The 23,927-nt window shown below is 54.2% G+C and overlaps 1 protein-coding gene across 1 annotated transcript in view; it reads right to left on the reverse strand.

Annotated features, from left to right (window-relative positions):
- Nucleotides 1–23,927, reverse strand: part of ITPK1 (inositol-tetrakisphosphate 1-kinase) — a 153,739-nt gene that overhangs the window by 39,318 nt on the left and 90,494 nt on the right. Inside the window, exon 4 of the mRNA XM_068991174.1 lies at nucleotides 2,330–2,447. Coding sequence (XP_068847275.1) covers nucleotides 2,330–2,447 — 118 coding nt within the window. The remainder of the gene's footprint in view (nucleotides 1–2,329; nucleotides 2,448–23,927) is intronic.

Raw genomic sequence — 23,927 nt, forward strand, 5'->3', positions numbered from 1 at the left:
AGTACCCACTTCAGCTCCTTCCCTGCTTTGCTCACACCTCTGCCCTGTCTGGGAGGCCCAGGCTGTCACCCCCTCAATACTCGCCCTCCCGAGAGTTAGACCTGCTTCCTGTGCGCCCTGCAGTCTCACCCCCAAACTCACGTGCTCACACACTAGATCCAGGCTCACTTTGACCCCCAGCCCTGTTTCTCTGCTCATAAAAACAGAGACAGACTCTTAAGAGCCAATCCAGTCAGCTCAGCCCTTTCCAGTGTAACAGGAGCAGGAAGAGTGGACCCTACTGCTGGGTGACCCCATGGGCTAAGGCCCAAGCTAAGAGCACTTCAGACATCATCCCAGGTACTCCGACCTTGGGCCCTGTGGATAAACTACTTTTTATCCATCTTACAGAAAACAGGCAAGGTCAGGGCAAGTGACCTGGCCAAGACCACAAGGCAGCAAGATTTGTAACCAACCTTAGTCTGTCCCCTCCTCAAAGTCTGAGCATTTTGCTCTAAAAAAGCCCTCTCAGTGGTACCCTCCCTAATCCCATCAGAAAGCATCACTCTTCTAATGGATGTGTTGCCTCTGCTGACCTGCAACTCTGCCCATTAACTGGGCCTACTCATCTTTTACGGTCATCTCCTGTCCCTTCACAAATAGTTGGCATCCAATGTACACTCTTCCTAGGAAGAGGCAGATTTCCTTTCTAGCATTGTTTGGCCAAGACATCACTATGGATCTTCCTTCTCCTCTAGTAGTACTGGTTGGACCCAGGGAAAGAACGCAAAGAGAACAGAAATTGACACGGTCACTGATCACTCCAGACCCAAGGATGGAAGGATGCTAGCGTGCTGAAGAAGCCTGACTGCTTTGGGGCCTTCTAGGAAGTCACATCCATGCTCTGTGTTGTTGTTCAGTTGCCCAGCCATGTCCGACTCTTCACGACCCCATGGACTGCAGCAACGCCCGGTCACCCTGTCCCTCACCATCTCCCGGCGTTTGCCCAAGCTCATGCCCATTCCCTGTGCTTCCTGGCAAAGGCCAGCCACCCAGAGCAAGGGGCCTTAAGACCTCTTCCAGGATGCCCAGGTCCAGCACCTAGCTCCTGCACAGAGCAGAGAACCAAGCGGGCGTTGATTCCCCTGGCCAGGGTCCACGATTGCACCCATGCCAGGGGCTTAGTAGATCCAGGGCCTTCTGACTACAGACACGGAAGTCAAGCTTAGGTGTTAGGAGCTGGGAAGCCTGAGGGGGAGAGGCCTGGCTAGATTCTGACTGGGAGGTTTCCAGGCTGTGTGATGCTGGTACATCAGCGAACCTCTCAGGACCTCCTCTGCCACCCAGGGAGGATGACCCAGCCCACCCTGATGAGCACCAGCAGGGAGAAGGTAAGAGGAAGGCTAAGCCCAGTGCTGGGCACTCAGGACATACCCAAAAAACGCTGCTCCTATCTGCCATGCTGGTCCTGTGAGCCAAGGCACCCAGCATCACATGAACAACACACACCTGGGGGCAAGTCACCACCCTGGACAGGGTTCAAGGCAGCCCCTTGAGGCCACACACATGGGACCTAGATAGCAGGAACGGGGGCTGCCTCTCCCTCCTCAGAGATGAATCCTCACCCAGCCCCAGGGTCCAGGAAAAGCACTTAAAAAAAAGAATTTTTTTTTCTTTTAAGAACTCTATGCAGGGACTGTGCGGACCAGGCGGAGAATTAAGAGCTTACTGAGTGTGAATCTTTCTGAAACGCCTTTCTCACATAAACAGACACCTTGGGAAAGCGGTCTGACATTTCTGGCGCTGCCCTGCCCGGGGACGCGGGGAGCGTGAGTCCTCTGGGGCAGGAGCCGGCAGCTGGCAGGAGACACTCTCGCAGCTAAGAGGGAGGTTCTGGCCTGCGAGAACAACACGTACCCCCGAGAGGTCCAGCCGCCACATGACATATCTCCACGCGTTTGATTAAAGGCCTCTAATTTCTCTGTTTGTCTCTCTTGCCTGGTTACATAACTCCCCTTGCCTGTCTGCCGCTGAGCTGTTCACACGCTTCTGCTCTCTAACCACTGTGTTATCTGGACATTTCATCACACACATGGGTTTAAGACAGCAAAACAAATCTGTCTTGAAGTGGCTGGAGCTACTCTCCCAAAAAGCACCCTGGGGTTTTCACTACCTAACTCTGCCAGTCAGAGGAAGGAGGCAGAAGGAAAGGCCCTCCCCAGAATGTACAACTGCTTCCTCTGTCAAAGTGCTTAAAACAACCAGACCCCATCTCTCACCCATGCAAGGACCACCTTATGTCCGCGAGCTGGGCCGACTGCCATCAGGGCCAAGCCACTCGAGTACGTACCTTTCATGTAGGCCTCGATCTTCCGGATGAGCTCATAGGATTTGGACCGGTCAAGCAGGGTCCTGATGGCAGGAAGAGGGTCCAGGACAATGGTCTCCGGGTGGGCATCAATGTATTCCTGGAAGGAAAACACACTTTTTCTGGTTAGAGAAGGGAGACTGATGCTGAAACGGGTGATAAGCAAGATTTCGTCCCATGTGCCCTCCCGCATCTATCCCTCTGTTCTCCGTCCTCCCACCAGGCCTGACTTCTGGCTGAGGCATCACCTGGTCTCAGGACACAGGCTCCATCCACTTAGCCCCACTGGGATCACATGACTTTGATTAGACCAATCAGCGCTTTCTACCTCCTGCGGCTGCTGTCTCAGGAGAGGACATGTGACGAGAGTCCGTCCAATCAGAGGTAGGGTCAGCACTCTTGTTGGGAATGCTGGGACACACTCCCTCCTGGAGGACAAGAGGAAGCTGGGAGACTGGGCAGCTGGGAGCAGTCATCTAAGATCTGAAGGAGACAGGCCCGATGGAGCCAAGCTCAAAACAGAGCCCAAACTGAGAAACCAGAGCTGAGAAAAGGAGAACCACTGGGTTCTGATCAGCTGGGAAACCAGACCTGCTCCCAGGGTGGGTTATGCTCATTGAGAGTAGCCAGGACCCTGCCCTGATAAGGCTTCTGAGGCAGGGCCAGGGGGAGTAGGATGCCAGGATTCTGTAGGTCTGTGAGAAGGTGATGAGACACGTGACATGGGCCAGCCACCTCACCCTCGGGCGCCCACTTCAACAAGTGCTTATTAGTACCCACTAGCTTCACAGCAGACCATTGACAGGCAAGCAGAACTGTGATAAGATTAGTCTCTACAGTCTTTGTTAGTCTTTACAGTCTTCTCAGGGAAATAACATTAAGGCACACGAGGAACAAGAAACCATTATCTGTAACAGGAATTCAACAAAAGACACAGGAAGGTGTTTCCAGGAAAAAAAAAAAAACACAGGGACCATGGCCCTGCCATGGGGCACCTCTGTGACTCGAGGAGCCCCAAGTCAGTGGGGGAGAGCAGCTTGTCAGGCAGACAAAGTAGAAGAGACCATCCCTCTGGCCCTAAAACTATGATGCTAAAGACAAAAGTGGGGGACACTGGCATAACAGGAGATGGGCTCAGAGAGGAGGCTGGGTGTAAGGAAGGCCATTCACCAGCTGTTGTTACTGTGGGTTGAACTGTGCACGCCCACCCCCAGATCTGTTCAAGTCCTAACCCCTGCTCCCTGGGAACGTGACCATGTCTGGAGAGAATGTCTTCAGAGATGGAATCAAGTTAATGAAAGTGAAAGTCGCTCAGTCACGTCCGACTCTGAGACCCCATGGACTATACAGTCCATGGAATTCTCAGACCAGAATACTGGAGTGGGTAGCCTTTCCCTTCTCCAGGGGATCTTCCCAAACCAGGCATCGAACCCAGGTCTCCTGCATTGTAGGCGGCTTCTTTACCAGCTGAGCCACAAGGGAATCGAGTTAACGTGAGGTCATGTTGGATTCAGAGGGACCCTCATCCATCGACTGGTATCTTCAAGTCAAGGAAAATGGGGACACAAAGACACAGAGGGAGGGGGCTGTGTGAAGATGGAGACCACGAGTGAGGTCAGCGGCAAGGCAAGGATGGCCACAGCCACCACGACCCTCCCTCTCAGGCCCTTCAGAAGGAACCAACCCCACAGACACCTTGACTTCAGACTTCCAGCCTCCTTACCTAAGAGAATAACCTGTTGTTTTAGGCCGCTCGGTCTGTGGTACTTTGTTGTGGGATCCCCAGGGAATAAACACACCAGCTTAATTCACCCTCCCCTCCAACTCCACAAGCTCCCTCTGTGAGGTCAGCAGGGGCCAGGGGAAAAGCCATAATGCTTCTTTTCTAGCAAACCTTATCAGCAAAGAGTGCGCATTGGGATTATTCTTTATTTTTTCCCAGTGAACCTATTTTGGTTCCTAGGAATCATTTTTAAGAGCTCTCAACACAAAAGCCAGAGATTCATATCTCCCTCTCTGCAATCTGCTCCTGCCTGGTGTGCCAGAGTATCTGGTGATGGGCTCATTGGTGTCTTTGAATTTTTTTTTTTTTTTAATGTCTCTGCTCCCGAGGGGTGGCCAGTACACACATCTGAGGAGGCCGCCTTTCCATCCTCACACCTGTGAGGTCCACAGGGCCTATACGCTCTTGCCCTGGGAAGGTCCTCTCCAGCACGCGTCTGTAGACCCAAGTGCAGAAGAGAAGCTGCCTTCGTGCCTCTTCTTTCTGAGAGCCTGGCCCGCTGGCCTGGCTCACACAGATGGGCCAGCACTGGAAAGGCAGAGCCCACGTCTGGGCCCAGAGGGAACAGGGGGACGAGCTCAGAGGTGTCCTTCAGGAAGGTCTATCCAGGGCTGTCCTCAGGCCAAGGGGCCGTTCTCTCTCCTACGGCCGCGGCCTCACCCGTGCGCCGGTACCTCTCTGCTGCCGGATCCCCAGAGACAACTCTCCCTGTCGGCACGGTTCCCTCCCCAGAGTGTGTCCCTCAGAACTAGGCCTACACTGACACCAGAGCCTGTCATTTGGGAGACACCAAGACTGACATACATGATAGCAATCAGACCAGTGTCCTTAAGGTCATCCACTCAAGTAAAGCAACTACATTGACTCCAATACAATTTAATTATGAAAATAAATAAAAATGAAATGCTGAAATATTTTTTTAAAAAATACAGTTTGATGGGTAAATCTAAGAGAATAACGTAAGTAAACTTTGAGAGATTACTTGGAATTAGATTATGGTGAACTTTATGATCAGGGCTTCCCAGGAGGCGCTAGCAGTAGAGAACCTGCCTGCCGACGCAAGGAGACATAGAGACGCTGGTTCAATCCCTGGGCCGGGAAGATCCCCTAGAGGAGGGCGTGGCAACCCACTCCAGTGTTCTTGTCTGGAGAATCCCATGGATGGAGGAGCCTGGAGGGCTACGTTCCCTAGGGTCACAAAGAGTCAGGCATGACTGAAGCGACTTAACAGGCATACACACAAACTTTAAGATTCAATTAAAGCAGATTAAACTCTACACTAAGGATTAAAGGAAAAGAAAAGGTTATCCACTCAACAAACTTCGCACCACCCCCAGCAGCATCCTGTCCTGCAAACACCAATGGACAAATGACAGCCTTCGAGGGTTTCCCCTACTCGATCTGGCTGATGTATTCATGTTCTGAGTTAGGAACTAAAAGTTCGTGATGCCCCCACCACCACTGCCCACCTCCCCATCTCCGAACCTGCACGGAGCAGCCTGGCACAGAGGGAAGAGCAAGGGACTGAGAAAGCCCGGCCCCCGGTTTCTGTCATCTCCCACTGTCACCCTGGACGAGCCACTTGGCATCTCTCGTCTCGATTTCCTCATCTGTGACTTGCGAGTCTAAGCTGGAGAAGCCTAGGAGCAGTGTTTATGCGGCATGCTTCAAGGCCACACGTGAGGCTGTTCTGCAACAAGACGGGCAGTCACATGGTAGAGACACTACAAGTAACAGCAGGGACACACAGGCTCTCTGCCTTCCTTCAAAGGGGAGGCAGCATCGGAGACGTTGCTCCCGCCAGGCTGGCCCACTTCTCCCCCAACCACCAAGGTCCAGTAAACCACGACCCCTCTCCCCTTGAATGTCCCCACTGCAGTACCGAGAAGACTTGTCCGCACAGTTGCCAGATAACACAAGGCTTGTTCTGGTCCCACTTTTGTTCATTTAGGGCAGTGGCCTCTATAGAGAGAACTCGGGCTCATTAAGACGCGAACCGAAGCCAAAGACGCTAGAAGAAACCGAAGTGGGAAAGATCTGACAAGCAGGCGCCAGCAAGCTTTGGACCCGGGATGAAAGCGTCAGGATTAACAGAAGAATTATTTCTGAACACGATCTCTTTCAGGACAAAGAAGGAGTTTTTTCCAATCAGTCCACCATCCACAAGCGGATTTTCTTCCAAGGCTTTCAGCTTATCTATTGTATCACGGGCCTCATGCATTTTTCACAAGTCTCTTAGAATTACCAAACAAACTGCTGGAAGGGTGAGCGCTCAGTATCATTTTATCACCACTTGGAGGAATAAAGGCCCACACCATCTCCATGGCAAATGGTAAACACATTTCTGTTAGAAGGCCTGTCTCGAACACCTAGAAAGGGATTCTGGAAATTGACTAGGGGGAGCCTGGCTTTGAGAAGCCAAGGCAAAAGAAATGCAGAAATACACAGCCTGGGGTCAGCAGGGCCAGGAGGAGGTTTAGATAATACCGACAAAGGGGCGCAGACCAGCCAGAAGCCCCCCAAGGCCCAAGAGGCTGTGAAGCTGAGAGGGGCACCTGGCCCTCTGCTGGGCGGGGGAGGAGGCAGGCTGGGGTCGAGCTTTCCCCGCAGAGAATCTGAGCCGAGTGAGAGGACTGAGATGAACACAGGAGATCCTGTTTCCTCCGCATATACAGCCTGGAAAGGAGCAGAAGTGCAACACGAGGATTTGCTCTTCTCTGAAGACAAAATGCAGGTGGGAGTCCTGAGTTCAAATCCTGCCTCTGCCACTCTATGTCCGTGAAGAACAACCTGGAATTACATCTCTGATGTTCCGTTTCCTGTGGGTAAATGTACATTCTGAATAAAACCTCTCTCAGGAAACTGCGTGGACAACAAGGAGATGACAGATATGAAAAGGATACGGGGAGTTCCCCGGGGTTTAATCGTTAGGACACGGTGCTTTCACTGCCGTGGCCAAGGTTCAGTCCCTGGTGGGGGAACTGAGACCCTGCAAGCTACATGGTGCAACCAAAATAAATAAAAATTCAAAAAAACAACAAAAAAAGAGTTGGTAGATATAAAACAAAAAGGATGCTCATGACTCTGAGGCATAGGGACTCTTAGAGCCCAACCTGACTGGAGGCCTCTGAGACTGCTGTGCCCTGCCCCGTCCTGCAGACTGAGGGGCCAGGTCAGCTCTGCACTTGGGGGTGAGCAACTGGGCTGCCCAGGCTGGCCCCATGGACACTCGGGACACGACACGATCCCCCACCCATAGCAGCCACCCTCCACGGGCAGCTCGGGTCCTGGCGGAGCCCAGCTGCCTGCTCCTCACAGGGCAGCAGGCAAGGCGCCCAGTACCCGCCCCCAGGATGGGCAGGAGGTAACAGGGCTCTGGGCCACTTCTCCCAAACGCCCCAGGTCTCTTTAGAGAGTGGCAGCACAGGGAACTGGGGCTTCCCTGGAGGCTCAGATGGTGAAGAATCTGCCTGCAATGCAGGAGACCCAGGTTCAATCCCTGGATCAGGAAGGTCCCCTGCAGAAGGGAATGGCAACTCACTCCAGTATTCCTGCCTGGAGAATCCCATGGACAGAGGAGCCTGGCGGATTAGAGTCCATGGGGATGCAAATAATCAGACACAACTGAAGCGACTTAGCAGCAGGGGCACAGGGAACTATATTCAATATCCTGTGATGAGCCATAATGGAAAAAAATTTTTAAAAAGAATATATATATATATATGTATAACATCATGTATGGACGTGAGAGTTGGACTGTGAAGAAGGCTGAGCGCCGAAGAATTGATGCTTTTGAACTGTGGTGTTGGAGAAGACTCTTGAGAGTCCCTTGGACTGCAAGGAGATCCAACCAGTCCATTCTGAAGGAGATCAGCCCTGGGATTTCTTTGGAAGGAATGATGCTAAAGCTGAAACTCCAATACTTTGGCCACCTCATGCGAAGAGTTGACTCATTGGAAAAGACTCTGATGCTGGGAGGGATTGGGGGCAGGAGGAGAAGGGGACGACCGAGGATGAGATGGCTGGATGGCATCACCGACTGGATGGACGTGAGTCTGAGTGAGCTCCGGGAGTTGGTGATGGACAGGGAGGCCTGGCGTGCTGTGATTCATGGGGTCGCAAAGAGTCGGACACGACTGAGCGACTGAAATGAACTGAACTGAACATCATACACATATGCTCTACATTGTGCTGTAGAGCAGAAATCAACACATTGAAAATAAACTCTAGTTCAATGAAAAAAAGAGAAAGTGGTGACTCATATTTTAGAGATGTGTACTAAAACAATTTACAGGTTAAACACGATGTCTGGGATTTGCTTCACAATGACCAGGTGCAGGGGGTAGGGGAGGGAAGTAGGTGAGACACAGGTGAGAGCGGAGCGCCCACAAGCTGCTGGCCCACCGATGAAGCCAGTGATGGACGGGGGAGGACACTGCCACAGCCTCTCAAGCATTTTTAAATTTTCCAAAACAAAATGTTTAGGGGTGGGTAGGGAGGTGGGAGGGAGGCTCAAGGGGGAGGGGACATGTGTACACATCGCTGATTCATGTTGAGGTATGGCAGAAACCACCACAATACTGTAAAGCAATTATCCTCCAATTAAAAATAAATCAACTTGAAAAAAAATAAATAAATAAATCAACTTGAAAAAAAGGAAAAAAAAAGTTTGGGGGGACATGGGGGGGAGTGGGGGAAGTAATGAAATCCTCCAACTCCCCATCCCCCTAACTGTGCCAGAAATGAGTTCAAACAGCAACACGAACTTTCAGGAAGGAGCGGGAGGCAGCCACCCAGATGGGAAACACAATGAGAGATGACGGGGTAAAGATGATAATCAATAAAATAATTGATCATAATTCGAAATGCTAGCAGCTCCTCTTTGCCCAGGACTGGCTACATGCAGGCCACTGGATAAAGTGGTTCACAAGTATCATTTCTTTACATAAAAAATCGTATGAGGTAAGAGCTAAAACTATAAATCTCTTTGAAGAATACATCTGTGTAAATCTTTGAGACTTTGGATCAGACAATGGTTTCCGAGATATGATACGAAAAGTACAGGCAAAAAACCCCACAAAACATGATGGACAGATGGAAATCTACACCTCTGAGGGTTGGGGGAGCTGGGATGCAGGAAGGGCCACCGCACAGCAAGTTGGGCATCCCGGCTCTTCTCTGGGCCTCAGCTTCCTTCTCTGTCAAGCAAAGGTCACTGCTGGGAAGAGGTTACACGTGTTAAGAGAGCTGAAGCTGCCAGACTCGGTACAATCCTGCTTTCCCCACTTGCGAGGCTGGGCTTCCGTAAGCCTCGGTCCTCATCTGTGCACAGCTGAGTTGGGCAGTTCTAGAACAGCAGACAGACCAAAGCCTGGGGCCAGCGAGGGGGAGGAGCATGGAGAGGCTGGGAGTTGCCCAGACCTCCCACGAACGAGCGGTCTCCTACTGGGTCTCCAGGTGGCTGGCTGTTTGAAAGATGATTTCCTGGGCAGTCACATCCAGCAGACACTGAGGCAAGCCCCACAGTGGGAGGAGCCGGAGGCCCTGTCCTCGGGGTGCTCTCAACCTCCACGGAGGCTGGACAGGACAGCACGTGGATGCTAACAGGGGAGCACGTGCAGGGCTGGGTGAGTTAAGTGCCCACTCCCTCACCAAGCACTCTGCACGTTAACCTGCAGCCTGGAGGGAGAGACAGAGGAGCTTTTTAGGAGAATTTCAGAAAAATTCCTGCTGGCCAGGAAAAGTGGCCGGCTCGGGGGTGGGGGTGGGAGGTGGAACCAGGTTGGAAGCCATTCCTGAAACAAGGGATTTGACAGCACCCAGTTGGCTAGAGAAAGTCCATCTCTTGGTTTGGTAATCAGCCTCCTTCCCTCCAGCGGCCCTGTCCCCCACCCTGGGAAGAGGATGTCACGTGGGAGGACAGGAGCTCTGCACCGTGAGTAGGAAGGGAGCTCACTGCCCAAGGCTGAGGACAGAGAGGGCAGAGCCGGGCAGGGCTGGGCTGGACCAGGCTCAGGGGAGTGGCACTGCTCTTCTGCTTGATGGGATGCTAGGTACACGGCCTATCTCTGGGGCAACAAGTCATCAAAGTGCTCACAACATGTACACTTTTCTCTATGTGTGATATACTTCAGTTCCTAAGGGGGCGTGGGTGAGCTGGGAAGCAAGCATTGGACTCAGCAGCAAGGCTCTGGCTGCAGTTCCTGCTCTGCACTGTGGCCTGCCTGGTGCTCACCCTGTCTAGGACTCCACTTCCCACGTAAAGTGGATCAAAAAGGAAAAATGGGACCCAATTCCACCATGCACAGCCCCACCATGGCCCTGGCAGCTATCAACCGATAGTGGCAGTGACCCCTTGGGAGGGACAATAACGTTCTGTGCTGACCCCAGGGGGATTTCAGAATCCGGGTCATCACGTGGTTCCAGAAGCAGATAAGCATCGGCATCAGAGAGACTCAACATGCCACGCACAGAACACACTCTCTAGGCAGACTCCCAGGATCCCAGGAGTCAAGGTCTGCGTTTCGGTTAACAGCCACCAAACGAACACTGAGGAAGAACTGAAATTACTTCCTTGTGGCTGTTAAAAATTACTTGTGGGGGTTTTTACAGGAACGGAGGTGACCTTGGGCTTACTCAGCATAATCTCACTCCTTCTGGCTCTTCCTGAGAGCATGACCCGAGCCCAGATGGTTGAGCTGATGCCACAAAGCCTGGCCATTTAGCGGGCTCCTTCCACACCAAGTGGTGGGTGAAAGCCAGGAAGCTTCTGGTTCCTCTGGTCTTGATATCATGATGGGGGTCCTGGCAGGATGCTAGGATGTGTTACTATTATTGACAGTTACAACAGTAATCGTGAGAGCAGCTAACTTTTCCTAAACACTCAGCAAGTGCAGGGCAAAGTACTACACCTTGCAGGAACTGACCTTTTATTCGTCACAACAACCCTATGCAGTAGGTCCTATGAGCAGCCCCATTGGACAGACAGAGAAACTGAGGCTCAGAGACCCTCAGTACTTTGCCCAGGCTCTCCCAGCTAGGAAGTAGCCAAGCTAGGATCTGAATGAATGCTCTTTGGCTCTAGAGCTCTCCCAGTCAGTGAAACAAGGTGTGGTAAACCTGGGTAAACAAAAAGAAGCATCTCAGTTCTAGCTGCAAGCCCGAGTCACTCAGGTTCATTAATTTTTTTAGAATTTTTTTTAGAATTTTCCATTATTTATTTATTTACATAAAACAGAAAAGACTGGGCACTCTTAACATGGGCCCACAGATAACCAGGAGGTGAGGCGGAACCTTTCCTTAAGCATCAAGTCGTGATGGTTTAGTGGAAAGAAAACTATACTGGGAATCGAGGGCCCCAGGGTCTTCGACTCTTGGTGTCAGGAACTAATTCTGTGACTTGCCAAAAAAAAAACACATTTTCTCAGATCTGAAAACTTTCTTTTAAAATTTATGTTAAAAGGAAAAAAGTAATAAGCCTTTCTCATGTTCTCCCAAGCCAAGCTGAGGCCTTTAGCCTGGTGGTTCCGCCGTGAGGCCGGGCACCTGCACGTGGGGTCAGCTCAGGGAAACGCTAAAGAAAAGAGGAAAGGCTGTGGGCTCACCTGCTCCTCCTACCACCCCGGGAATGCACCCCGGCTCGCCCTGCTTCTAATGGCCCCCAGGGACCCGGGCAGTCTGCATCTGTCCCCAACCCTGGGTCCAGACAAACTGACACAACTGAAGACAGACCCTTCCTGGGAGAGCAGGCAAATGACACAGCGGACGCCAGAGTCCACCGCGGCCTCTGTGAGGAGGAGCTGCGTGGCACCGAGGGAAGGACTCACTCTGGGTGCACAGGCAGGCGGCTATGGGCACTGCAGGGCTGAGGGAATGGGCCCCCAGAGGAAGGTCTAAGACTACAGCGGCGTCAGCAGCAACGCCCCCTTCAGAGGCACACACGCGCTTCGGCAGAGAGTGAGACCTGTCACTGGGAGGGCGGCTCCAGGTGACGATGAGATCATGAGCCGGGCTGAGCAGAGCTTTCTGGGAGAACCACCAACCAATCCTCTGGGCAAACCACTGACACCTGTCATCAACCGAGGCCAGGACCTGAGGTCCCCCCAGGCAAAGCCTTCTGACACCACTCCGAATACCTTCCTGTTCATTAGAGCTTACAGAAAACCACGTATCAAACATAACTCCTGAAGAATCCACACTAGGCCCCAGTGCTGTGATGTCACACAACGTGCCAGGCAGCCATGGCCCGAGCTAAACCCCAGCATGCGAAGTTGCTCAACAAGCATATGCTGAGGGTCTAAAGAGGCAATGGGATCTGGAACAAGGCTGGGTCTGACTCCTGCAGCTAAGCCTTGAGAGTGGGCTCCCAGGAGCCAAGAGAAGGTTGCGGCAGCATCCAGAATATACCAGAATATATGTATACCAGAATATACAATGGACTACCAAGTCCGGTCACGCAGTGTCATTTTCAACCTACTGTGCGTGCAGTGCACAACCTGTGCGACTGTCCCTGACAGCCGGCCAAGGTTTGTCCCTTCCAATCACTGGCAGAGCACTCCCATCAGGCCAGCCACAGCACTGGGACAGTCCTGATCTCAGCACCAGGACTCTGAGACACTGTGAAAGTCAAGGCACAGGCAGAGTCTAGAAATTTGGGTTCAGGTCCTAGAATCACCATTAATTTTACATATGCTTCTGAAGGTCATAAGCTATTTGGACCTGAGTTCTCTCATCTAGAAACCAGAGAGTCAGAATAACATCTAGAAACCAAAGGGTCAGAATAACATTTAAAACATCCGTTCTGACTCTTAAGTTCTAGGATTCATTGGTTCCACGATGTGATAAACAAAGAAGACAGCTCTTCAGGTACTGAATGGAGCCAGACTGGTACACAGGGGCCCCGGGCCTGCTGCCCTTGAGCTGCGCACAGCACGGTGACTGTATAGGACAACCTTGCCGGGGCGGTGGGACAGAGCAGAGGGAAGAAAGCCAGAGGGACGGCACACGAGTGACAGACAGACGACGGCTCCAGGTGGGGGACAGATGCCCACCCGCTGGCTTAGCTGAGGCCACGCGCACCCCGAGACTTTCCTCTGCCATCACCAGATGCCTCTCCATTCCCCCCTCTAGCTAGCCGGGCATCCAGACGACACCCTGCACCCACTGCAGCTTCTCTAACTCTGCCCGAATGGCTTCCGGGGGGAGCAGGGCTTCCCGGGAGAGCGGGGCTTCCCACCAGCAGGCGCCTCGGTCTTAGTGAAACCTCGTTTGTATTCCAGAGAGCTCTCGAGTGTCTGAGCGCCCAGCCTGAGGCCTCCCAGAGAGCACAAGACCAGGGAGAGTGACAGCCCGTGTGTGTTGGGCAGGGGGGGAGGGGGGTGTGTGTGTGTGTGTGTGGGTGTGGGTGTGGGTGTGTGTGTGTGTGTGTCGTGTGGTGTGTGTGGGCTGTGTGTGTGTGTGTGTGGGCTGTGTGGGGTGTGGGGGGGGAGGTGTGTGTGGTGTGTGTGTGTGGTGTGTGTGTGTGTGTGTGTGTGCTGTGTGTGGTGTGTCGGGGGTATGGGGGGGTTTGTGGGGGGGGGTGTGGTGTGTGTGTGGTGTCTTCAGCCACAGAGCAGCCACACCCCACCCCCTCTCACAGGGGGCTCATAAGTGGACAGAGATGTGGGGTGACTGGTGATAATAAAGTAGGGCCGTGTTCCCATGTGGGGGTGTGGGTAGGGGGAGTAATCCAGCTATGGGGGAGAGGGGAAGGGGGGAGGAGAGAGGGTTTCTGGAAGCTGGTGACACCGTGGGTCACAGGCATGGGACACACGAAAAGACATTCCAAGCAGAGGAGACAGCAAAAACAGAGGCATGGGGTGAGGCCGCCCACGCGGTTGGGTGGACAAAGCTCTCAAAGGGGAGGCTACGTGAAGACAGCAGGGAGAGACAGCTGGAGACGGACCAGCCACGGGGTTTGGACTTGATCCTAAAGCAACAGGTTCTGGGCCCAGGAGTGACGAGCCAGCCCTGAGCTTGGCGGTGACCCGTCCAGCGGTGTGCGAGGCTAAGCGGCTAAGCTTGGAAGGGACGCGTCCTGGGCAGCACGTCAGGCGAAGCACTGGCCTTGGGGGCACGTGCGCCAGGCTTCGCTGGGCAGGAAGAACCGAGATGCTGCCTGACCTTTGGCACAGTATCGTGTCTGATCTGGCAGAGGTACTGAAAGGAAAACGCGGTGCAATTTACCCCTCGGCCTATTTTGCTCTTCAGACCTGTTATTTAAACCTGGGAGCTCAGGCCAGGTGGCCAGGCCCTTCCCACACAGGCAGTACAGAGTAGAAAGGCCGGGTGTACACGAGCACTAGACAGGAGCAAGGTGAGCAGGTTCAAGGCCCAGGCAGGCTGAGTGAGCCTGGCTCACACACTGCCCTTCCCAGGACCCTGAGTGCCCGGCAGGAAAAAAACAACAGGATGAGGAGGTGAGTACTAGGTCCCGGCACGCTTGGATTCTCTCTGACTTGGTGCCAAATGAAACTGATTAGAAACACCTCCCAAAGGGGTGGAACAGGGTCCAGGACTTGCTTAGTGGGAGTGCTGCTGGCACAACTTCTATGGAGAGACATTGGGCAATGGCCAAAATTAAGAAGACATAAACTCAGCATTTCTATTTCTAGGTATTTTCCCCATATAATTCCCCACATGGGCATGCAAAGATGTACGTTCGAGGATATTTACTCTCTGCAGCATTTCCAAAACATGATGGGAAACGTTCTAAGTGTCCAGCAGTAGAGGATGGGTTAAGAAAAGGATTTAAGGCTATTCGGTGGAATACTATGCAGCCGTTAAAAAGAATACGGCAGCCTGAAGGAAGGACTGCTATAGAATCATTTCCAAAACAGACCACACAGAACAGTGGCTTTGTGAGGGGATGGGATGACCACCTTTGCTCCTGAACACAGAACTCCCCAAAAAGGCTCTGGGTTGCTGCCCCACAGCCCCCAGACGGGGACTGGATGGCTGGGTAGCAGGGGGAGGAAAAAACTCCTTAAATTTGCTGCACATGCTAGCTACATCAGATGGTGGAGAGCCAGACAGAGAGGACACATGGAAAGTCACACCTAAGGAACCCACCAGGGCCACTGTGCATGGACAGACTGGTAGCATTCACCATCCCAAGGGGAGAAGGTGGGAGAAACACTGGAGTGTTCAGGAGGCTTCCTGGCAACAGAATGCCAGCCATAACCCCCACCTGTCCCTGCTGGGGAACGAGCCCCAGAACAAGGGTTTCAGAAAGGGCAAGACACTGGAGGAGTCCGGGCTGAACTGTACGTGACCCATGCCACGGACAGAGCTGAGGGAAATCCCTTCTAGACGGGGAGAGGGCAGGCAGGTGGGGGGTTAGAGGAAGACTGCTAGATGGGGCGAGATGGGCCTGAACATCTTGGGTGTGCCAAGTGCCCACCAGTGGCCTCCAAATCACAGGCCCTCATCCCATCCCAAAGCTGGATCCCACCCACAACCATCCACCCCCCGGGTCATCTTCCCAGACGGTCGGCAGCGTCACGCGCCTCGCTTAGCCATCAGAGAGAAAACCGTGGTCCCTATGGTGGGGACACTGCTGTTCATAGAACTGATGGTAAGTCCACGAAGAAAAGTGATCCCACCAACGGATAACCCCTGAACGCTGAGGAAGAGAGGGCGGGAAGGAAACGGAACACTTTACCATCTGGGACAACAAACACCCTCTCCCCTCCTTCCCAGGCTCCGGACTAGAACAATACCCCTCTTTCTGCCCCTGGACCTCAGCACCGAATCTGTAGGCGTCCTCTACCTCCCGTCTGCGGGAGGCTGGCAAGGTGGGCTGTGCACCTGACCAATGCCACATGCCCTGTCACAGTGCCAGGGCACTGCTCAGGCCCTCGAGCAAGCAGAGACCGCAGCCACACACCAGCTTTGGGGCCAGTGGGGGATGTGCAGGGCTGGGTGCGGCCGGGAGGAGGCACCGCTTCAGGGGCTGACTCTCAGCCAGGACAGGCTGGCATTTCCACTCAGCGGCCACTGGTGGGACTGGAGGGGGTCCCAGCGGCATCACAGCTGAGCACAGTGAGCACCACAGAGGGGCCGCCTGGTCCCAGGAGCTCAGTGTCACCCCAGCTTAGCAGCGGCCCCCTTACTCCCGAAGCACCTGTCCTAACCCTGAACGCCTTCTCCACCCACCTGTTCAGGTGAGCCGCTGGAGCAGACCCTGCCCTCGGGCTGCGTCCCAGGAACCAGGCCACAGGCCGGCTCTGCCCGCCCCACCCAAGGCTGCAGCCTCCAGCCAGAGTCGGACTCTTGGCTCGCCGAGGCCTGCGGGGTCCCTGGCCTGCTCTGCTGGGTGTGCCAGGTTACAGCCAGGACTCGGGATGCCCATGCCACTGTCAGTGGGGAGACAGGGGTTGCCTGGAATCACAGCAGAGTTTGCAGGGTGCCGTTGAACTCTGGGACCCGGAGCCACTCAGGCCAGGGAGGCCCCTCACCCCTGCACTCAGCTGCCTTCCCAGCCCCTGGATGCAGGAGAACAGAGACGGCTGCGGCTGCCAGCCGTGACCCTGGCAGTGCCCCCGGGTGCTGCAGACCACTGTCTCACTTCCCGCTGCACATCTCCGCCCTCTCCTGAGCAGTGGCCATCGCAGGCCCAGGCTGCACACTCTCGCCCGCTGCTGTGCTGGGCTGCACCAGCCTATTCCAGGCCCACAGGCCTCCGTGCCGTCCTGCAACACAGCCCCTAGGCCTGCTCCACAACCTCTCCCTGCTTACCAGGCTTCTAGGCCCCGGCTCAAGTGTCACCTCCTCAGAGAGGCGGTAAGAATCTCCAGGTTATGACAGGCCTTGATTTTTCTTCTTCCGAGAACTTACCACAGGCTTCCCCAGGTGGCACAGTGGTAAAGAATCCACCTGCCAATGCAGGAGATTCAAGAGACACAGGTTCGATCCCTCGGTCAGGAAGGTTCGCTGGAGGAGGGCATGGCAACCCACTCCAGTACTCTTGCCTGGAGAATCCCATGGACAGAGAAGCCCGGCAGGCTACGGTCCACAGGGTCACAAAGAGCCAGACAGGACCGAGCAACTGAACACACACACAGCACGGAACTTAATCATGACTGGAGACTATATTACTTTTCCTCCATTTACTTATGTTTTTGTTAGTATGAACCCTTGCCTCACCTATAGCAATAAACACACACACACATGTGTGCGTGTGAGCTAAGTCGCTTCAGTCATAGACTATAGCCCACCAAGCTCCTCTGTCCATGGGATTCTCCAAGCAAGAATACTGGAATGCCATGCCCTTCTTCAGGGAATCTTCTAATCCAGGGATCAAGCCCACGTCTCTTATGTCTCCTGCATTGGCAGGGGGGTTCTTTACCAGTAGTGGCACCTGGGAAGCTCCCCCCAACACACACACCAAATACACATCTGTGCGGACAGGGGTTGTGTCCACCTGATCTGTCTTATTTTTTGTATCTGTGATGTCTTTTAAGATTCTTGGCACACAGTAAGTGCTTAATTGAGGCTTGTGGAATAAATGATATTATGGTTATTTGACAAATGCTCTCACGAATCAATGGAGAGACAGAGATACAGGCCAGGACAGGGACTGGAAGCCAGCGGGTGTGCGAGGCCTGAGGCAGGGACCTGGACCCGAGCCAGCATGGGAAGGTCCTCCTGCCCCACTCTGTCCATCCCCAGAGGACAGAGGTCAGCAGCCCCAGCATGTGGCCACCACAGCAGCTTTACTCTTGGCTGGTGAGAGGCTTTGTGATTTATTACACGAAGTTGAAAGAAACCGCACAGGCCTTAATCGTGGGCACACAGACCACACGGGTTGCACAGAAGCAAGTCAGCAGGTCATGGCCCCAAACAGGCCAGGAGGAGCATGGACGAGACCTTCCTGCCCTAGATGGTCCTGAAATGACGAACCCACCAGACTACAAACCTCTTGGTTGGAGTTCTCGATTTCCAAAACCCAAAACTCAGGAGCCCAACACATCCACAGGACCAAGCTAAGGAACCCTGAAATGATGTGTACATCACATCACGTGTACACAAACACAAAACGTGTACACGCTTGTACACATCACAAAACTTGTACACAAGTTTTCCTTACCATTTGAGGAAAATGTACTATTAGCAAACCTTCTAAAAGCCAGCACACCGCCAACCCGGTGCTGTGAAAAACGGTCTACACACACAGAGGGAAGGCGGCCAGCTCCCGGAGTGAGCTCAGGCCCTGGGGCGGCGTCCCTTCCCCTGCCGTACAAAGTCCAGCTCTGCTCTGGGCAGGTAACAGGGTCATAAAGTTGAGCGTCTTCCTAGAGGGCCGGCCTCCCTCTCCACAGAGAAAGGCCCTGCAGACAGTTAACGGCCCCAAAGGGCACCACGCTCCCCGGGGCAGAAAGAGCGATTCACAGCCGCAGCCTGGCCTGGGTGCACAATGGCCAGATTGTGTGGCCACCTCCGCCACGGGAAGAGGGGCCTCTTGACCTGGGATAGATGTCACGGGGAGGCTGACCTCACAGCCACCCCAGGAATCCTGTCCTGGGGTCAGGGCTACCAGATCCACCCAGCTCTGCCTCACTGGCCTCCATCCAGCCAACATTTATTTCATCATCGGGTGGCACCAGCAGGGTCAGAGTCTGGCACAGCCAGACAGTGACTGGGCATCACTGGCCCTCAGCCCCCAGGGGTCTGTCAGTGGGCAGCCAAGGCCCCTCTGAGGCATCTCTGAAAAGAACATAAGCTACCTTCTTCCTCAGTGACTGCAAGCAAGTGATTTAATAACTTTCTTGGGCCTCAGCTTTGTCACATGAAAAATGGGGAAGTAATTCCATTTTTCCATGGATGGATGTAAGTACCAAACAAGATATGAGATGTGCAATGCCCATAGCCGAGAGGGCCCCTTGGGATGTGCTCAAGAAACTGTGGCCTCTCCCGTGGCTCCATGGTGACCGCCTAAACCCTTCACTGGTGCTCAGGGTTCCTATTCTGAGCCCCCTCCTGAAGGTCCACAGGTTACCAGGTCCTGCCCCCAAAATGGACAGAAGCTCACTTAACCTTTGATCGGTTCAGATGCTATCTTCTTCATCAGACTAGAAGGCCGCCAACAGTAAAATCTGCTGCTTCTGCTACTTCCAGTGGGTGCCCACCACACACAGTACACAGCCCCGTGCTGGCGGCGGCTTGGTGCACGTCTGAGGGTGACAGGCTTGGAGTCAACACAGCTGTGAATCATTTCAGAGCCACAGGGGCCAGAGGAGAACGGAGCTGGGGTCTTAGAGGTGATCGCCGCTGTTCACAGCAACGGCCTTTCGGCTTGCACCCCTGTTCTCAGGTCACGTATTCTGCTGCCGTTCTGGCATCTTCCCGGTGCGGCCAGGAGGCAACCGAGGCCCCGGTGGGTCAGCTGGTGAAGAGTGGAGCCTAGCACAGTACCCAGGGTCCCCCTGAAGCCCACCCGGCCCTGCCTCAAAGGCTACAATCAGTCCACTCTTTCGCTCTGCTGTCACAGAGCTCAGCTTCCATCTGGGGACACTTTCGAAATCACGGTCTCATTGACTCCAATTACAGTTAAGGGCTCTCAAGTTGGCTGGGACCGACAGTCACAGATAAGGCTGCTAGAGCAGTACTACTGCCGTGGAATAATAACAATGATAACAGGGATGTCCCTGGCGGTCCCGTGGTTAAGACTTCGCCTTCCAGTGCAGGGGTTTCGGGTTTGATCCCTGGTTGGGGAGCTAAGATACCACATGCCTCTCGGCCAAAGCACCAAAACGTAAAACAGAAGCAGCATTGAGACAAATCAATACAGACTCTAAGAAGGGGCCGCATTAAAAACAAACAACTTAAAAGATGCATTTAAAAGATACCTTTAAAAGAAATAAAGAATATAAAATTTTTAAAAGGGATAGTAATAGCAATAAAAATAAGCCTATGTGACTCAGGGGTCTCTAAAGGCTCCACCTGGGCAGACGGCCTTACACCTGCTCTCACACACCAGGTGCTAACAATAAGGATGGTGAACGCTTCCACACGCTCACGACTGGCACCCGTCTTGAGGGCATCATGCCTGTTAACATGTTTCAGCGCCTTTCTTATTTTTTCAAAGAAAAGGCCCCCAGGTACTGTTGCTCGCCATGTTCGGCTCCTGGGCCTACAGGCGGCTCTTACTCCTCTGATCCCAGCAGGCACTCACGGGCCTGGAGGATCCGAGTGTCCACTGAACTGTCAAGAGTCCCGGGCACCTGTCACTTTGCGGTAGAGACTAACAGCCAAGACGAGCCTCTCTGAGGTGTTCTAGGCAGTGAAAAATGCATAGTCCTAACCACTGGGCCACCAGGAAGCTCCCAAAGATGGAGTCTTATATGATTCCATGAATATCAAAGTCCAGAACAGGGAAAGAGAGCATCGCAGGTGTGGGTGAGTGCAGGGACCCCTGGAGGGAGAAAGAGGCCCTGGGGGTCAGCTGGGAGCGGGCATGAGGAGGGAGGGGGCTGGACGGGTGAAAACTGAGACAGAGACAGAAGCTGGTGGCTGTCCAGGACTGGGAGCATGCGGGCTGCGCTGGCCTAGGCTGCTCAGAGGCTGGCCAGTCATGGCTGAGCAAGGCATGCCGAGGACGGTGGGGCCCCAGGGTGAGCAGGGGGCACTGCTAAGCCTCGGATGGCATGCCCTCTCCATCTCAGAAAACTGCCAGGTTCCAACGACTGCAGGGTCCCTACTGCCCCGAGCTCATCCTGCACTAGCAATTTCCCCTCCCAAGCAGGGCTTCTCTTTCCACTTAAATCTGACCTTATCACTCCCACCCCCAGTCTGCAGGATAGTGTAAGCCCTGCAGCCTGGTGTGAAACGCACTCTTCTCCACTCTTCTCTGCCACCGTGCAGGTCCCCAGGTCCGAGGGCACGCCCACATGCAGCCAACAGAGCCTGGTGAGCCGGCCCAAGCACCCTCCCTCCTCAGGCCTGCTCCCAGCTGCCCCCCTGGAGCCGCTTTCTCCCTCCAGGGACCCGCCAGGGTGCCCTGTGCGGCCCACACCCACGATGCTCTTCAATTTCACAGACACGTGGCTGAGTGCAGCAAAGGGGAGACCAGGGGAGCTTGAAGCAGATCCCCAAATGGAGAAACTGGCCAGAACAACCCATAAAGAATTACAAACCTCCAAATAGACGGACGGAAAAGTGCAAAGTTTTGAGGGCCTCAGGGAATGTGCCTGCAGTCGGCTAATCGGAGAGACTTACTCCAGGAAAGGGCACCTGATCCTGGGGGTGGGGACGAATTCCACCCCAGGGAACAGCCTGTGCAGAGGCACTGAGGTGGAAAAGAGCTCAGAGCTTGAGCAAGGAAGGGACGGGTGGGACAAGATGAAGCTGGGGAGCAGGGAGGGAGGCCGTGCCAGACTGCAGCCCCCATGGGCCATGACAGAGCCTACAGTCTTTATTATCATCACTGCAGTGAGATAGCTTCTAGCTAGGGCTTTCAGGGACCAGGTCGGGGTGTCTCCTAGCTCATCATTCGGGGGGCTACAAAGGCAGTTCCTGGCTTGCCCAGACCTCTCCTCCAGGCGGGAGGGCAGGGTTGGAGGGTGGATGGGCTCAGCAAGTAGTAGAGTGCCGCTGCGGAGAAAGCGGTCCTTGAGTCCACGCTGGGGGTCTGGGGGCCATTAGAAGGACTTAACGTCCTCCCAGCTAGTGGAGATGAGTAGAAAAGGTGACAGTTCAAACTCAAACCTCTTCCCCGCAAGCTCGTTCAGGGAAAACCCCAGGTAGCTCTACCTGGCCGGAGTCACCTGCCCTGAGGAAGATGATCGCTCGCCATAATGCTTCATCCATTCCAGGAGGGCAGCAGAACCATGCCCCAGGCGACAGCTGACAGCCGGCCCTGGATGCCGCGGTGAGTCGGTTCTCGCTGCTCCCCTGAGGCAGCCGCTCTAGATGCCAGGAGACCCCTGAGCGCTGGGACCAGGACCTTCACACCACCCTAACCCCACTCGTCCATGTGGACGCGGCCCCCGAGGGCCCTCTGCCCAGGTCGGTTCACTGATAACTGAATCTCGGGGCAGGGCTTCAGCGGCACCAGGCTGCTGGCTCCAAGAGAACCTTGGCACAGAAAAACAACTGAATCATCCCCATGATTCTCCAAGCCAAGCCCTCTTGAGGCCAGTATTTTTTTTTAAAGGAGGGGGATGGTGAGGAGGCAGGCAGCAGCTTGGGAGCTGGTTTCTATGGCAACCAGCTTCTGTGATCTGTATAAACCCCAGACCCCCAGTCCCCAACCTGTCCTCAAGGGCAGCCAAAAAAAAAGCATAACCTCTCAGCTCTGAGAATTCCTTTCAATCCCTGGGCCCTGGAGGCTTAGTAGGAGCATCCCACAAGCAGAATGCTCTAGAGTTGTCCAAAAACATCTCAGAAACGTATCTATCTTGACCTATGCAGCCCCAGGCCACTTCCCTAGGGACCTGAGCTGTGCCTTTGGAGGAGGCCCTTTGAGCTGCGCCCCTTCTGAGCCATATCACCTTTCTCTGTTTCCTTATGACAAAATGCAGAAAGGCCAGGGTTGCAAACCCCTAGCCCCAGGGCCCTGCTTCCCGGCTACTGAAGTCTCAACATTCCTCTGCCTCTACTGGCCCTGGGCCCCTCCCCCCATGCCTCCTCATCATGTCTCGAGAATAAGCATTAAAACAGGTGTCTGAAAATAACGGCATGGTCAAGGTCAAGTTTGTCAGTCTACGGCCTGGCTCTGAACTTGAACCTCATATCTCGTGCAGGGTGGGATGACCAGGGCAGTGCCGACAGCACTGGGCCCCATGATGCTGAGTGGCCTCACCTGGCACCCTTCAGCCCTCCTCTCCACCAGCCCCTGCCCATCTCCTCTCCTCTCCGGGCCTGGACGAAGCATGGCCTGTCATCCTTCTCCCCAAAGGATTGTTCTCTTCACAAAAGAGGAAACGTCCTGGCCTTATCAGATATCCGCCTCATGCTCAAGCACAGATGGCAGTGAAAACTTATCCCAGAGATACCCAGGCTGGAAGGTTATCCTGAGGTCACCCCAGGCATCTGAGGGCAGCTCTTCTGTGTGCCCTGGGTGAGACAGACTCCCGAGACCAGCTGAGACCCCCCTGGGACACGCAGCTGTTGGCTGAAACCCTTGAAGCGGCATGTCCCCACGTCCCCCACGATGCGCTCGCTCACCTTCTTCGCACCAGAACGGGAACTCAGGGCACCCAGTTCCCCTTTACTGTTCACCACCACCTGCCCTGGGCTGTGGGCTGTGTGTCTGCTTGTGGGGAGCAGGGGATGGGAGGTGCCCCAGGGTTGGTCATTCTATAACCCCCCAGGGCAATGGGCTGGGCTGGGGGCTGCGGTCCTTTATCTAAGAAAATAATGACAGTGGTGGAGCTGCCGGAAGAACTCAACAAACATCAGACCCGTCTATGTACTCAGACACTTTCCGCTCACAGCAACCTTCCCATAGCATCCCAAGAAGCAGGAGCTAGCAGCAACCCCATTTCACAGAAGAGGGGACGAAGGCTCAAGGTCATATGCTCACACTGGCCTTGACCTTCCAACCAAGCACTCACTGGGCCCCGAGCACTGTGCAAAGCACTTTCATGGCCATGGTGTTGTTCACTCCTCCCAACACAGTACTGACACCACCGTGCAAATACAAAAACTGAGGCTTCAGAGGAGCCCAGACACCTTCCTCCACGGCCCCCAGCCCTTTGGGAGAGGCGGGGGGAGTGGATCATGTCAGGCTGCTGGCCAAAGTCACTGCAGGGTGCC

This window comes from Capricornis sumatraensis, chromosome 19, assembly GCF_032405125.1.
Source record: "Capricornis sumatraensis isolate serow.1 chromosome 19, serow.2, whole genome shotgun sequence".
In the NCBI taxonomy this organism is placed as follows: domain Eukaryota; kingdom Metazoa; phylum Chordata; class Mammalia; order Artiodactyla; family Bovidae; genus Capricornis; species Capricornis sumatraensis.